The sequence below is a fragment of the Saccopteryx bilineata genome, chromosome 1 (assembly GCF_036850765.1).
Source record: "Saccopteryx bilineata isolate mSacBil1 chromosome 1, mSacBil1_pri_phased_curated, whole genome shotgun sequence".
Taxonomy (NCBI): domain Eukaryota; kingdom Metazoa; phylum Chordata; class Mammalia; order Chiroptera; family Emballonuridae; genus Saccopteryx; species Saccopteryx bilineata.
In genome coordinates, this window is record NC_089490.1 from 168,128,898 (window position 1) to 168,145,032 (window position 16,135).

Here is a 16,135-nt window from a genome sequence, read left to right on the forward strand (position 1 = left end):
GGACAGCTGGATATTTATTCTGCTTTTTAATTTATTCCACAATTATTTCTGCTTTCAAAATCTTTTAATACATAAAACTTCTTTGTATACTGCTGAGGGAATGAGTGAAAATGGCAAATAAGATTGTAGTGGTATTTTAAAAATAGATTAGACCTTGATCACCTCCGAGGACCTAGGGAATCTGAGGGGCTCCTGGAACCCAGTGTGAGAACGAGTGTGTCAGCTGGTTTCTGTCGAGCTGTCCGAGTCCCTGGAGAAGACGCTCTTACCCAGAGAGCTGGCGCTCAGCACTGTGGCACCCGAAGAGGGGAGGACGCCGTCACCGTTCCTGTGATCCCTCCGTTATCAGTAAGGCGTCTGTCATCACTGGTGCCCGCTCTCTCAGGCCAGTCCAGGGGCCTGGCGTTTCCCACCCAGTCCCCTGTGCAGAGTACTTTCAACCAGTCCTGCTGGTTTAAACTCTGCACTCACCTTGACTTCCAAAAGTACCAAGTACTCTTAACTCTAGTCTTTGAGGTGGTCTGTCATGGAAATTAAGTTGTTTTTCAGTTTTCTGCATTCAGACCAAATTCAGCGGTTTTGGATCTGCTATAAGGTAGTGCCCAACCTCTGTCTGCTTTCCAGCTATCCAGATGTTCTTGTGTTTGTCTCCTCTCCTTTCTCTTTGTCCCTTTCGACTTGTGCCTGAAACAAACAAACAAACAAACAAACCTAAAAGGTTTTGTTTTCTTTTTAAATTGTGTTTGGGGACATAGTGTAGCTAAGAATGTGTGTGTTCAAGGTAACAGCTTGCATTGGAAATTCCAGGAGTGCCATTTAAATGGGTGTTTCTCTATGTCATATTTACGTTTTGTGAATTATTTTCATATGATGAATGCACATTCTTAGAGAATGTTTACCTCTCTGATCAGATACTCCTCTCTTATATTGGGAAGGAATCTGGTGGTATCATCTAGCACATTAATTTTCAACTTACAATATTAGTTTGGTTAATTCTTCCGTGGGCCAGCACTAAATTTCTGGTGGACCGGCACTGGTCCATGGACTGGCTGTTGAAAACAACCAGATGATCTAGCATCCTGCAGAGCCTGAGCAGGTCATATGAGGCTGCCTCTGCTGGAGCGGTAACCACTGGTTCAGGAAGTGAAGACAAAGTTCTTGCGGTCTCTTGAAAATACAGGTAGTCCCATTGGCAAAGAACAGACATCAGTCTGTTGTTTTCACCAGGTACTACTGTACAGAACCATGTGCAAGTAGAGATTCTTTGAGATTTTTTGAGAACACAACAGATGTATACACCTCTTTGAATTAACTGAGCTGGGAGGGAATTAGGATTCCTGCTCCTTCTAAAACAGTTGTTCTTAAGCTTCAGTGTCAGAATCAGCTGACGGGCTGGTGCGAGCTCACGTCGCTGGACCCCACCGTCAGAGGCTGCTTCAGCAGGTCTGGTGTAGGGTTCAAGTATTTGAATTTCTAGGAAGTGTCGGCTGGTCCAGGCATCGCACTCGGAAAGCTACTGTTCTAAGAGCTGACCGCACCCTTGAAACTTCCTGAAAGAAGGAATTTAGTGAAGCATGGCTAGTATTTAACATGGAGCTATTTCCAGTGAAGTAGGCAAACTCTTTAATTAGGTAAAATTTTAACATAGAGTGTAGATCAGTGAATAAAACAAAATCCATGTTGTAGGTTAACATGCATCACTATATATACTTACACTATATTTTCTTATGAGAATTTTTAGATTTATTCTCTTAGCAACATTCAAATATACAATACAGTATTATTAACTATACTCACCAGGCTGCTCATTACCCCCAGGACTGACTTATTTTATAACTGGAAGTGTGTAACTTTCTCCCAGCTTCACCCATCTCACCCCACTTCCTGACTCTGGAAACTACCAGTGTCCACAGTGTTCTCTGTGTCCATGGGAGTTTTGTTTTATTTTCCTTTTTATTTTATTGTTTAGGATTCCACAGACAAGTGAAATCAAATAATAATTGCTTTTTTCTGTCTGATTTATTTCACTTAGTGCACTAACTTCTCGGTCTATCCATTGTTATCACAGGTAGCAGGGCTTCCTTTTTATGACTGAATAACATTCCACATACATGCACACACACGCGCGTGCACACACACACACTATATTTTCTTTATCCATTCGTTCATCAGTGAACACCTAGGTTGCTTGCATGTCTTGGCTACTGTAAATAAGGTGGCAGTGAACAGGAGGGTGCATATATCTTTTTTTCTTTTTAAATTTTTACTTACTGATTTTACTTATTTTGGATATTTAAAAATTATTTGTTTAGAAATTACATTTAATGGGGTGACATTGGTCCATAGAAACATAGGATTCAGGTAAACATCTCTAGAGCATTTGAACTGTTCATTGTGTTGTGTGCTTGTCACCCACAGTCAAGTCACTGCCCACCACCACACATGTGGGCCTCTTTGCCACCCGTCCCACCACTCCCGCCCTCTAATAACCGCTTCAGTTTTGTTTATGTCTAGGAGTTTGTTTTATTGCCTGTATCTTTTCAATTTAGTGTTTTTGTTTTTATAAATACCCAGAAGTGGAATTACTGGATCTTATGTTCTGTTTTTAATTGTTTGAGGACTTCCATACTGTTTTCTGTAGTGGTTACATCCATTTATTTACATTCCCACCATCAGTACACTAGGTTTTCTTCATATCCTGGCCAACACTGGTTATCTCTTCTCTTTCTGATAATAGTCATTCTAACAGGTGTGAGATAGCTCTTGTGGTTTGATTAGCATTTCCCTGATGATTAGTGATATTGAGCCACTTTTTCGTGTACCTGTTGGCCATCTGTATGTCTTCTTCAGAAAAATGGCTATTCAGATCCACTGCCAATTTTGTAATTGGACTTTTATTTTTTTTTGCTATTGAAGTAAATGAGTTTTTAAAATATATTTTGGATATTAACTCTATATTGCCTTTTTATTTTGTTGATGGTTTCCTTTGCTGTTCAGAAGCTTTTTAGTTTTATGTAGTCATACTTGTTTGTTTTTGTTGCTTTTAGTTTCCAATTAAAATATCAAGAACTATGTCAAGGAGTTTATTGTGTATATTCTCTTTTAGGAGTGTTATGATTTCAGGTCTTATGTTTGTCTTTATCCAATTTGAGTTAATTTTTGTCTGTGGTATTTCATTCCTTTGCATGTGGCTGTCCAGTTTTTCCAGAACCATGTATTTAAGAAACTGTCCTTTACCTATTGGGTATTCCTGGCCCCATTTTGTAAATATTCAACCATATATACCTGTGTCTTTATTTCTGGGCTCTCTGTTGCGTTCTATTGACTTGTGTGTCTGTTTTTATGCCAGTATCATACTATTCTGATCACTGTAGCCTTGTAATCTAGTTTGAAACCAGGAAGTGTGATGCTCTTTGCTTTGTTCTTCTTTTTAAGGATTGCTTTGGCTATTTAGGGTCTTGTGATTCCATTCACATTTTACAATTGTTTGCTCTATTTCTAGGAAAAATGCCATTGGAATTTTAAAAGGGATTGCATTAAATTTGTATGTTGCTTAGGGTAGTGTGGACATTTAGTTAATTCTCCCAATCCATGAGCTAAATAATATCTTTCCATCTATTTGTCTTGAATTTTTTCCATCAATGTCTTATAGTTTTCAATGTACAGTCTTTTACCTCCTTAGTTAAACTTATTTTTAGGTATTTTATAATGCAATTATAAATGGAATTGTTTTCTTAATTTCTTTGTTATATTTTGTTAGTAAATAGAAACAACTGATTATTTTTGTAGCTTGAAACTTCACAAAATTGGTTTTTAGTTTTAATAGTTTTGAGGTGGAGTCTTTAGAGTTTTATATATATGTAATATATCATCTTTAAGTAGTGACACTTCTTCATCCTTTGTAATATGGGTGCATTTTATTTTTTCTTTGTCTAATTGCTTTGACCAAGACTTCCAAAACTATGGTGAATAACAATGGTTGGAGTGGGCATCTTTGTGTTGTCCCTGATCAGAGAGGAGAAGCTGTCAGCTTTTTGCTGTTAAGCGTGATGTTAGCTGTGGGCTTGTTGTAGACTTCATTATATTGAGGTATGTTCCCTCTGTACTCACTTTGTTGACAGTTTTCTTATGAATAGATGTTGAATTTTGTCAAAAGCTTTTCTCTGCATCTGTTGAGATGATAGGATTTTTATCCTTCATTTTGTTAACATGGTCTACTCTGTTAATTTGTGGATGTTGAACCATATTTGAATTCCTGAGAGGAAATTCCACTGGGTTGTGGTATATGATCCTTTTAATGTATTGTTAAATTTATTTGCTATTATTTTGTTGAAAATTTATTTCATCTCTGTTCATCTGGGCTTGTAATTTTCTTGTGGTGTTCTTGTCTAGTTTGGGTATCAAGATAATGCTGGCCTTGAAAATGAGTTTGAGGCCTGACCTGTGGTGGCACAGTGGATAAAGCGTTGACCTAGAATGCTGAGGTTGCCAGTTTGAAACCCTGGGCTTGCCCTGTCAAGGCACATGTGGGAGTTGATGCTTCCTGCTCCTCCCCCCAGCCCCCTCTTTCTTTCTCTCTCTCTCTCCTCTGTAAAATGAATAAAAATAATTTTAAGAAATGGGTTTGGAAGTATTTCCTTCTCTTCTGTTTTTTGAAAAAAATTGAGGATTAGTATTAATTTTTTTAAAGTGTTTGGTAGACTTCACCCGTGAAGCCACTTGGTCCTGGACTTTTATTTTTTGGGAGGTTATTGATTTTTGAGCCAATCTCCTTACTAGTAATTGATCTGTTCAGATTTTCTATTTCCTGATTTAGTCTTGGTAGATTGTATGTTACTAAGTATTCATTTCTTTCAGGTTATACAATTTGTTGATGTGTAATTGTTGATAGTAGTCTTATGATGCTTTGTATTTTTGTGTTATCAGTTGTCATATCTCTTTCATTTCTGATTTTGAGTCCTCTCTCTCCCAGTCCAACTAAAGTTTTCTTTATTTTGTTTATCTTTTTAAAAAACAGATTTTGGTTTCATTGATCTTTTTTATGGTCTTTTACATCTCTATTTCATTTGTTTCTGCACCGATCTTTGTTATTTTCTTCTTTTAACTAACTTTGGTCTTTGTTCTCCTTTTTCTAGTTCGTTGACATGTCAAGTTAGGTCATTTGAGATTTTTATTGTTTCCTGATAGTCATTTGTCACTATCAGCTTCCCTCTTAAAACTGCTTTTGTTGCTTCCAGTAAGTTTTGATATGTTGTATCTCTCCATTAGTCTTTTGAGACCCTCAAACATAAGCCTTGCTGGACACCAGAGCACATGATCAAGGGGTATCTTCTGGGTGGCAGCCCAGATGTGTGCACAGCTCTTGTTCTGGAGTTGTCATTGACCTTGGACAAGGCAGAGGGAAAGTGTGAGGACAGCACCGGCCCTCTGGGGGCTTTGGAGATGATTACAGTTGGCTTTTAGGTCTGTGTTTCATTAGAAGCCTGCCTTTTAGGCCACACTTAGAGTTAGGTCCCTAGAGGTCTTAAATTAGATGTCTACCCTCAGGCTGACCCTTTAAGATAAGCAAGTAGGCCTCTTTTTCAGAGAGACTGGGCACTTTTCAGTCAGCTGTCTCTGTGCTGGGTCTTCGGGAGACTGAGTCTGTGCGTGTGCGTGAGGCCTTGAAGACCTGTTGCTCAGATGCTGTTGCCTGTGGGTCTAGTGGCTGCATGTTCTATTGGATTTTGAAGCGAGATGTTTTAGGGGTGCTTCTTTCATTTGCAGGTCTTAAAACTTGGGGTGCTTGATGTGTGGTTCAAACCCCTTCACTCCTCAGGGAGAAGCTCGGGGTTGAGTTTGCTCCCAACTGTGGGTTGCTCTGCCGAGGGTTGGGCTTTGGTAAGGTTGTGTCTCAACCTCTCCTACCTGTCCCAGTGTGTGTTTCCTGTTTGCCCAATGTACACGGCTCACTCAGCTACACTGAGTTTCTTTCAGAGGAAATGGTTCTGGAGCATGATGTGGTTTGGAATGTCCCGGATCCTCCTGTGTTGCCATCTTGCACTAGAACACTGCCTGTTTAGTTTCTAAGGGAAGGGGTATGGTAAGAGGTCGCAGAATACTTTTACCTGGGCCATCACACAAACCAGTGTTATTTTACACTGATGCGGTTGTCAGAATTCTAGGATGGCTCCCATTATCCCCCACCTCCTGGCGTACACACTCCTTCTCTGTTATCCAATCAAATACAAATTGCTTTGAAGCAATGTTGCAGATGTAATTTGGTCCCAAATCCAGTGATTTCTAAAGAGATTATGTGTGGGCTTGACCTACTCAGGTGATCCCTGAAGAGGGTTTGGGCTCCCCTTGACAAGTGATGCAAGGAGGGAGAGTCTCACTGCTGACTCCAATGATGGCAGGAATGCAGGTGGCCTGTAGGCATTGAGTGGCCCCTAGCTGACAGGCTAAGGGCAACTTGTGTCCTACAACTGTAAGGAGCTGAATTCCGTCATAACCACTGGAGCTTGGCAGAGCACCTTGAGCTCTAGATAGAAGAGTTTAGTGGACACATTGTAAGACCCTGAGCAGAGGATTGGCCATATCTGCCTGAGCTGGTTGGGGAGCTCAGAAATGAGTGTTGCTCTCAGCCTCTGTTTGCACCACTCATTACAGCAGCACTAGGAAACTAAAACAACGGACTGTTCTGCTTCACAAAATTGCAACTATTTGTTAAATATTTATTGATGTTAAAACCACATTACACCAGCACAACAATCCAAAGTAGTATGATAGTACTATTTTTTTATAAATACAACATAAAAGGTGGCAAAATAATGCTACTTAACCCCAAACCCAGCAAGTTAGCAAAAAGTCACATTCAGAAAAATTTGGCAAGTTAAGATATGACATAAGTCATAATACTACAATATAGAAAGGTCCATGAGGGACTTTGTATGGTATCTTAAGTTCCATATTAGTAATGCATACAAGTGTGGTCAAAGAAGCTGGTACCACTCTGCATAGAACATCTGCACCCAGTGCTCAAGCATATTCATTTAAAACCTGGTTGATTGGTGTTCTTACAAAGAAGTAGAAAGCTGTACACGTGAAGCAGTAATATGAAATATGGGATGGTACATGGATATAAAATTACTTTTAAAAATACTACATATTGTATTGAATAACTGAGCTAAGAGGGTTCAACATTTTTGTTATAAATAATGAAAGCTATATGTGTTTTGCATAAGGAATACAGTGTTTTCTTTTCATAGCAAAGTACCATTTAAGCCTCATGTTTTATAATATTAGGCCAAATTGTTTTTCCTCTTTTTTAAAGTTTATTGGTTCCGACTTAAAACAGTCAAGTCTGGTCAGAATCAACTCAGTCTAGCTGATGCAGAATCATATGCATTTAACAGTCTTTGCTGAGATGCCTTTACAAACTACTCAGAACTTAGCACCTTCCTGAAGCTAGGATTCATGGCGGCAGGGATGTGAACCGTATTTTCCATATCTTGGTGCCATTGAGAAAATGACATCATGGCACAAGCCTGTTTTTGTCTCTCCTCTGTCTCCACTTCCCTCCAGTAGACTAGATGCTACAGGCAATGTCTCGTGTTTGCCGGTCTCGCAGTCTCAGTCCATTTTCAACTTGCTCTAAACATCTAAAATCCTCAACTACGACAAAACTTCAGACACACTAACGTTTCCATCGCACATGTGCGCCAACTTCCCACTGACCCTAGATTCCCTGACTCGGGAATGGCTGTGTTTTTTCACCTACATGTTCTATTAATTTGCAAGAAAACCGAAGAAAGGCCTGACCTTGAACATGTCTCCTGCCCTTCTACTTTTATCTAAATGAATACACTGTCGTGAGTATGCTGGAAGCATTTCCCTCCCTTCTTCTCCCTATTCTTTCCAACCACCTGTTTCCTACAAATTCTACATGCCCTGGTCAGCTGGGTGGTTTGGATGCCTTTCCTGGAATGGACTGTAATATATTTCTGCTCTATTCAGAACACTTTATATTATTTATATTTAAATTAGCCTTTTAACATGGTTTGTAAATAAGCTTTCTACCAAGGTAGCATGAGAAGAAAATACAACACATGAAGAAAAAAAGGTTAAGGACTAAGGGGTCACCTTGTTTAGATAGCACTTGATCTTCTTAAAATTTAAGCCAAGTAATTCCTTCTTAATGACAATAGAAAACAATTTGCAAAGACAAGGCATGTATTGTACTTGGATTTCTTTCCTCTTCCTTCCATATTGCACTTGGCTCACTGTAGCTGTCTGAGTACACTGCTACTTTAGAATTCGTATTTGTTGTGGTACAACTGCCTCATGGTCAGCACTCCACACTATTATGCTGTGTAGCACCCAAAGCTAGTGTGTAAAGGCACTTTTCATAATCATAACAGAAGTTGTGGTTACCTTTGAGCAGTGGTTACTTTTAGCATTTTGGCATTCCAAACCACTTTAATCACAGCAATTCCAAAGTTTTAATTAAATTGAAAGATGAATGTGAACTTTCTGTGCAACGTGTACATTTCTATTAGCATTACCTACTTTAAGTTTGGTATGTCAAGTAAGAAAAATATTTTGGTTTTTAAAAGTTTCTTATAATCAAAGGTATGTTTCTGCCCTTTACATAGTGTGACAAAGGAATACGTTGGTGAAGGCAAGGCTGTTTCAGTGTTTCCGCTGGAACAAGGATGTTGGTTACAGGTCCTCACTCTCTACCAAGCCGGTGTTCAGTGTCAGGTGCGATGGGCTGGCTTCCGGCTGGAACGCTGCTTTGATGTCTAGTCCCTGGTCCGAAAGTGCTGCGTAGCGACTGGCTGAGGGGCGCACTCTCTTGGGCTTGGTGCTCTGCGGCTGCTGATGCCACTGGGCTGCAAGAGAAAGAAGAGAATGATCAGATAGCCCTTTGATGTGTAAAGTAAATAATAAATACATAATATCTTTTGATATACACCAGCCACATGTTCCTTAGGAACAACTGAACACATTCATGGTAGAAATCCTAAAATTTAAGGGTAGCTTTACATTTTACTCACATGTTGCAGACATACTGTCTATACAGGGTAGTGGGGCTGGTTAACAGATAATAAAGACAACATGTAGTTTATCTTTCTTTGAAAGTAAATATTTTTTGCAGCACAGGGAATCCCGTCAATAGTCTGTGAGTTTCCTAACTCACCTCCCCACTCTATTTTAATCTTCAGAGTTCACAATGTATAAATGCCTCAATAACTAGAATAGTTTGGTATTTTGGATGGACCTTTTAACACTAATCAATAGACAGCAATTGGGCAGTAGGGAAGGTTGAGGTGACTCCTTTTCTGAAAACCTCACAGTTATTTCTTATTGAAGAAAAGTTCTTAATTTTTTCTAGTGGTTTTCTCTATGGTTTGTAATAGATCACATTATACTATTGTACTAGTTTATAAATTCAATAAAAAATGATTCTCTTTGAATTTAGGATGCATGTACACAAATACACACACAATTGCAAACCTATTCAGCTGCTTAGGATGTATTAATGAGAAAAGCACTAAGCCACAAAAGTATGCATTCCAGGATCAATGGTACACACATTTAGGGCACAGTAAGACACTGTGATAGGATTATAATATAAAGAAATGTTAAAAAAGGCAGTCATTTGCAAAACACAGTAACAAGAATAATGTAAAAAAACATGTGGTTATGCCTTTGCCTACTGTTAACGCCTATGGATGCTTGGGGAAGGAAGCCACAACTGACTAGCCAACATGCATATTTTGCTAATAATGCAAAGTTCCTTATTGATACTTGGATATTTGTTCTCCTGGTGTAGTTCACTATTAATGTTGAGAAACTATGAACAAAAAGAGAAAGAGCAATATGAAATTTTTGGCCCAAAAAACCACTCTAGTTGTTTATAAGATTAAGTAACAGTAATGTGATTTGCTGTTTAGACGTCTAATTTCTCATCATTTCGAGACTAAGTGCAGTAGGACGAGACGGCACTCACTGTACACATCCAGCCTGGCCGTGCAGGACACAATTCCTGCTTCATTCTTGGCTGACACTGTATACCACCCGGCATCTTCCTTTGTGGCTCCCTGAATGAGCAGGCAGATGTAGCCATGATTATCCTGGTGCATGCTGGAGAAGAAGATGAAGTCATTAGGGTTCTAAATTTTTAAAATGTGTCTTTGTACATGAAGCATCATTTTTAATTAGATCATTAGAAACAAAATTGTGCAAGTAGCCGATAATAGGGTCATATTTATTCTGGAGAGGCTGCTGAGGCCCCATTAAAGTTAATGGGAGAGAAGAGCAGATGTCAAGAGGTTGAATAAATCTGTGCACTTAATTTCTAGTTAAGGATCTGCCTTGACAAAGCCACTGAATAGCTTCTCGATCCCCACTGCAGCAAATGAATTAGTCTTTTCTTTCCGATATGAAGATACACAAAAAATCACCGGGAGATTAAGTCAGAATATGCTTCATCACAAACCATTTTAGCTTCTCTTCTAAAAGCTTACTCACACATTAAAGAGTGACTTTTGCCTTTGATATCATCAATAGCATGATTCTTACACAGATATATATGCTATATAAATTGTGCTTCTTTTTTTTGAGATAGCATTAGGATTAGGTTAAGTCACTGCGTCTTCTCACCTCACTCGGTCAGTGCTGTGAGTGAGTGACTCATTTTCTTTCTTCCAAAATATCTGAGGTGGGGGCACTCCTGCAACACGGCATTCCAGGCGCACTGGGTACCCATCGGCAACGCCTGTGTTCTGCAGCTTCTCGACAAACACGGGGGGTTTGTGTGCTTCTTTAGCTAAGAAGACAGGAGATGAGTCATCTGTCAGTGATAGACAAAAAGAGCCCTGCAAAGAGGTCAGAGCTTCCTGAAATATTCCTTAACTAGCTCTTATTTTATGAGACCATTTTTCATTTTAGGTGGTATGATGTAGTCCTCTCTCCAAATTATTCTTTTACCAAGAAAGGTTACTATGCTTCGTTTCACTCATTTGTTTCCTCAATTAATTCAAGTCTGACAGGCCCACACAGCCCACAGGCCATCTGCTCTCCAGAATGCCTGTCTGACAGGCTGTGTGAGTCTCCCAAGGCATTGCTGGCGTCCTGGCTGGCTTCACTGCTAATCATGTCACCGTGCACGCACAGCCGTTACCAACCACTGCCACCTAGTGACGCTAAGGAGGACACGCGCTTCTAGGACGGATCTGCCAGAGTCCTCTCCCTGCCATCTGAAATGCTTGCTGTGAAGATTCTGAACCTTTTAAGTCTGGCTTAAGTGAGACGTACCATAGGATTTAAAAGTATTTAAAAGCAGAAATATGGGGGCATCTTCATCTAAATCTGGCCACTTTACATATATACCTATAAATTAGATTCCAATTTGTAGTCTTTGAAGGGCTAGAAAAAAGACCTTTTTACACTGAAGGAAGGAAGCCCATTAAAAAGAAGGGATAATTTCATCAGTCTGAAAAAATCAGCAATGATTGATAGTAACACTGTCATGTCACCGTTCAATGGGAAATTGTTTTCTTGGCTCTGACATGGAAACAATTTCTGAGAAAGAATAGGTTTAGTTATTTTCTTCTGAGCTGTGAATAATGAATTTGAGGATGTGTGTCTTTCTCGACCACTTCTTGTCCTCTGGAGCCGGAGTGACAAATACATCAAAGATGCCGGGGGAGAGACAGATGAAGAGGACAGATATTCTACCTGAGGTTTTCAAATACCCGATACTATCTCAGACTTCGAGTGATAGAAAGGGTTGTATTTTTATTGGACTTGACATGGTTACTGACCTCGGCTACTACTTGGGGGAAGTGGGGACAGACCTCACTTTGTATTCCTTCTGGGTCCCAGTTTTGAAAAGAGCACCTTACTAGTGGGCTACTCTGACACTGAGAACAGCAGTTGCCATTCTGGAGCATTGCTGTGCAGGGTGCTGGTGACGTGGAGAGTCACAGATTCAATCCTTACAAAACTCAGAGAGGCATTATGTCTCCCACCTTACAGGTGGAGAAACTGAGTTGCACTTGAGTTGCAGAGATGTTACATATATATGCCAAAGGATCCAGCTAGTAAACTAGAGCTGGGATTGGAACTGAGATCTGACGTCAAAGGCTTTGCTTTCAATTACTGAGCAGTGCCCTCTCCTAATGGAGCTGTCTCTTAGACCCTCAGCTATCAGCCCTGAAGGACAGACAGCACAGTTAACAGGAGAAAACCAAAAGCAGTTGTAGTCTGTCGAGGGATAGTTAGAGGAATGAATGAAATCAGTCCTAATGTGCAGTAATACTGAATACTACACAGAACCGTAAAGCATGGCTGACACATCGCACCCCAGATATTCATTGCTACTCTATTTCTTGAAAGAGCCCCGTGGCCTACAGTGTTTGCAAGACTGGCCCTCAGCTGAGTAACGGGACGCTGGGCTAGTCACTCAATCTGATTTCCAGTTCCCTATAATTAAGAAGGAAATTTGCTCTAATTATCTCATAGAGCTGTTGTGAGGACTGACTGAGATCATGTATATGAGGTGCTTTGCAAATAGAGATGTGAAAAATAGGTGTTTTTTTTTTTAAGAGAATAGATATCAGAATCTTTACTTATGTTAAACTCCTAAGAATGGTATAAACATATTGTCCTTATCTAAGGTTAAGGCTTCATATAACAATACTTTCTCAAAGTTTACCTAACAGTATAATCAATTAAAAAGCAAATCTGAATTTAATTTGATTGATGTTGGGGGTAATAAAATGTTTAAATTTGGGCGTTTTGAAATCAGTGTATATTAGTCCTTTAAAAGCTAGGTATGTCTGTAGAACTTTATGCATAAGCAAATTCTTATATGTCAAGTTTGGTTCTTGGAGGCCAAGGTGCTATTGCCCTTTCCTGATGTGACACTGAGGACCAACACACACAAGTAGGATGACCCAGAAAAGCCAAAATCCTTTCTCCCTGGGCAAGGCCAGTGGGAGAAAGGAAAGACAGATAATAATGGCTACACTGAAGAAAAATGAATGTTTCTGGTTTGGCAACATGTCCTATTGGCTAGTTTGATGATATAATCGATGTTTTCAGCAGTTTGATTTATTTTCCATATTAGTTACTAATGTAGCTTACATTTCTAAATCTGTTTATTTTTGGGGAGAGAGAGAGAGAGAGGACTCACAGCTGAGCCTACCTGCAACCACAAGCTCCAGGCTGAAAGAGTTCTGTCCTGCACGGTTAGTGGCTATACACGTGTAGATGCCGGCGTCCCGTGCGCTCACTGGCTCTATGATCAGAGAGTGCACCCCGTTCTCTCGGACGAGCATCTTGTGAGCGCTGTCAGGGCGGATTGGTTTTCCATCTAGTTGCCAGCTGAGATCTGGGGTTGGTAACCCACTGACCTAAACCAGAAGGAAATGCATGGGAATGTCTCCAATGTTAAAACAGTGAAATCAACAGCAAAGAAACCAGCACAAAGCCCTCCTCTGGTAGTACCGAAGATGGCTTTCAATACCCGCTCAGGTTCGTCTTTTGCTTAAAACCTTTCAGTAGCTTTCTAAGAACTCGTGGGCTCACTTTTAAACATTTCTTATAGAGCAACCTCGAGAAAAGTGAAATGGGGATTAAAAACTTCTGTCATCACCTACCTCAGCACAGGTTATACAGATTATTGGGCTGATGTCAGCAGAGGGCCCTGAGCCCTTAAAAAAAGGATATCCAAGCACAATAACCGTAACAAATACTCAGCTGGCATTTATACACAATGAAGCTTCTCTTTAAAGAGTTGCCATAGCTTAGAGACACGAATGCACCCATCACCAAGGAAGGCTATTACTATTGGTTGACAATCCTCGAAACTAATAACTATGAAATTACCCAGAAAGCCGTATCAACAAATTAGCATCACAGTAGAAACATCGTAAAATCGTGAGCCCATGACAGTTGTGTTGAACAGAGATCAGATGAAAGCACATTTAAGTGCTAATAACAAGTTGTGCTGTGAAGGATAGGGGTGGGTGCCATCTGTCAGCTCCTTACAGCTCTGCCTTTGATTTGAAATGGGGACAGAAGCACCATTAAGGAAGGCCTTTTACCCATCCCAAGTTTAACAGTGAGAAATTACAGACAAAAAGATGTCAGTTGGACTGTAAAACAATTTTTTTGAAGACTCAGCTCTGTCAGAATCAGCCAGAGAACTCAGAGATTGCATTCCTGCTGCATGACATTCATTTATACTACCTAAAAGGTGCCTCCCCACACACATGTTGCAAAGGTATAGAGAATTCAAAGGGAAAATGTTAAGTAATTTAAATGACTAATTGAAAAGATGAAGGGATTTTGGAAGCAAACAGCAGTAGTTAGGAGCTTGGCTTCTGAGGGGGTCAAGCTCTGCGCCGCCCACCTGTCCATCTGTTATCCTCCGGCTCTCCACATACAGTACAGGGCTTCGCCTGTCTGGAGGGACAGGGAGCGGATACTTCCGGCCAGGTTCCAGGCCTTTCCCAAGCTCGCTCCCACCGCATCAGGGTAGAATCCAGGTACTGCTGAGGCCACAGTATGTGTAGTAGGAGAGCTGCCTCAAGCACTGTTCTCTCCACCCACTTAATCCACAGTGCTCTGTGCCAGTGGACAGGGAAGTTCACATTCAAGGCAAAGGGGAAATGTCCGATTCCACTATCCCTTTTCTAGCCCCAGCCTTTCTGGTGGTGTAAGTAAAGAAAGCCTGATCTCAGGAACTTTTAAGGTCACTATAATCAAGTCATAATTTAAGTAGATCATTTTGTTCCTTATATACATTTCCACAAGCCCAGGTTTACTTTTTGTAAAAACAAACAATGGGACCAAATCTTCTGAAAACTTTACATTTGTCTTTTGCAGTCCCAAAGAGAACCAGCAGAGGGAGCCCAAATAATTTTTAGAAACCTTATCCATATTAAAGAGTTAAAATTTAAATTTAAGATCAAGGGCAAAAAAAATAAAAATAAAAAGTTCAGAGCATTGTTTTTTAAACATTTTTGTCCTTGAGCTCTTTTGAGAAATTGATGAAAGCTATTTCACATGTCCTTATGTAAGAAATTTCAGAGTTCACACATGGAATGAAACCTGACAACCCCGAGGTAAGTCCTGCTGTAAAGTGGGTGAAAGAGAGGCTCTCACTCCTCTTAGAGACTGAAATGGGAGGCACAGAAGTCCACAGACATGGATACAAGATTTGTATGAATAGACAGTCTTGAAGCTCCATTAATTAATACATTAGTTCAACACAATTAAAAGAAAAAAAGGGATAAAACCTCCTGGTGACTTTCTGAACTATGGTGTATCGGGTTCTAAGTAACGAACATAGATTTTACTGATATTTCTTCTGCTAAGCTGGAACACATTTTAAAGATTTATACTTTGCATAATTTCCCCAAAAGAAACTGAAGAGAAATGGCAGTGAGGGCAGAGGGAGGCAGCAGATGTACAGAGAAGAACGAGCGCTCACTTTGCAGTCCATTCTGCAGAGCTTCCCTTCCTGGACAGTCAGGTCTCCAGGCGCCTGCAGGAAGTGAGGTCTGAAGAACCGCTCCTGGATTGGTTCATTTTCATCGCCACTGTCCCTGGACCTAGAACGAGGCCTTTGAACAGGCAGAAGACACATAGGAGTTATTTCCGGGCTCTTAAGTCATCTGATTTTTGTTTGTTTTTTAAAAAAACAAAAAACTACAGGGGGTAATAATTTCATACCTGTGCCTTTCTACTCCCAAAGTTTACATTAAAAAAGTCAGCGAAGCAAAATCTTGTCTCCCTTGCAAGTTTATTATAAATTTAATAGTCTACTAATTGCAGATCTTTAAAGTTAGTGTAAATCATAAAAGGGGAAATGGGGTACTCTACATTAACCTGTTTTTTCCTAAATATTTGTAAAGCTGTATGAGAAATAGCAGCTGTTGCTCATGTAGCGCCAAATATTTTTCAACAAATTACTGTAATTTTCAACTGTGATTTTAAATGTATCAGAAATTACTTTATAAAAGTTTAAAACTTTCTAATCAAAATTCCATTTCACATTAACCAGGGGAAAAGCTGCATTTTAAGACAGGTGTTCTTTTCCATCAGTTATGCATGTAGCTAAAGATACTTTTTTTTT

The 16,135-nt window shown here is 39.8% G+C and overlaps 2 protein-coding genes across 11 annotated transcripts in view; one reads left to right on the forward strand and one right to left on the reverse strand.

Moving 5' to 3' along the window:
• LOC136337775 (3-oxoacyl-[acyl-carrier-protein] reductase) overlaps positions 1 to 16,135 on the forward strand; it is a 115,353-nt gene that overhangs the window by 29,611 nt on the left and 69,607 nt on the right. The gene's annotated exons all lie outside the window — the stretch shown is intronic.
• PALLD (palladin, cytoskeletal associated protein) overlaps positions 6,696 to 16,135 on the reverse strand; it is a 583,598-nt gene continuing 574,158 nt past the window's right edge. For 9 of the 10 annotated variants that reach the window (XM_066279499.1, XM_066279463.1, XM_066279472.1 and 6 more), the window contains 5 exons: positions 15,491 to 15,623; positions 13,199 to 13,406; positions 10,651 to 10,816; positions 9,998 to 10,131; positions 6,696 to 8,876 (listed from right to left, as the gene is read on the reverse strand). In XM_066279499.1, the coding sequence (XP_066135596.1) occupies positions 8,704 to 8,876; positions 9,998 to 10,131; positions 10,651 to 10,816; positions 13,199 to 13,406; positions 15,491 to 15,623 (814 nt within the window). In that variant the 3' untranslated portion in view covers positions 6,696 to 8,703. Of the gene's footprint in view, positions 8,877 to 9,795; positions 9,842 to 9,997; positions 10,132 to 10,650; positions 10,817 to 13,198; positions 13,407 to 15,490; positions 15,624 to 16,135 lie in introns of all 10 variants that reach the window. The other variant, XM_066279491.1, reaches the window with a different exon arrangement.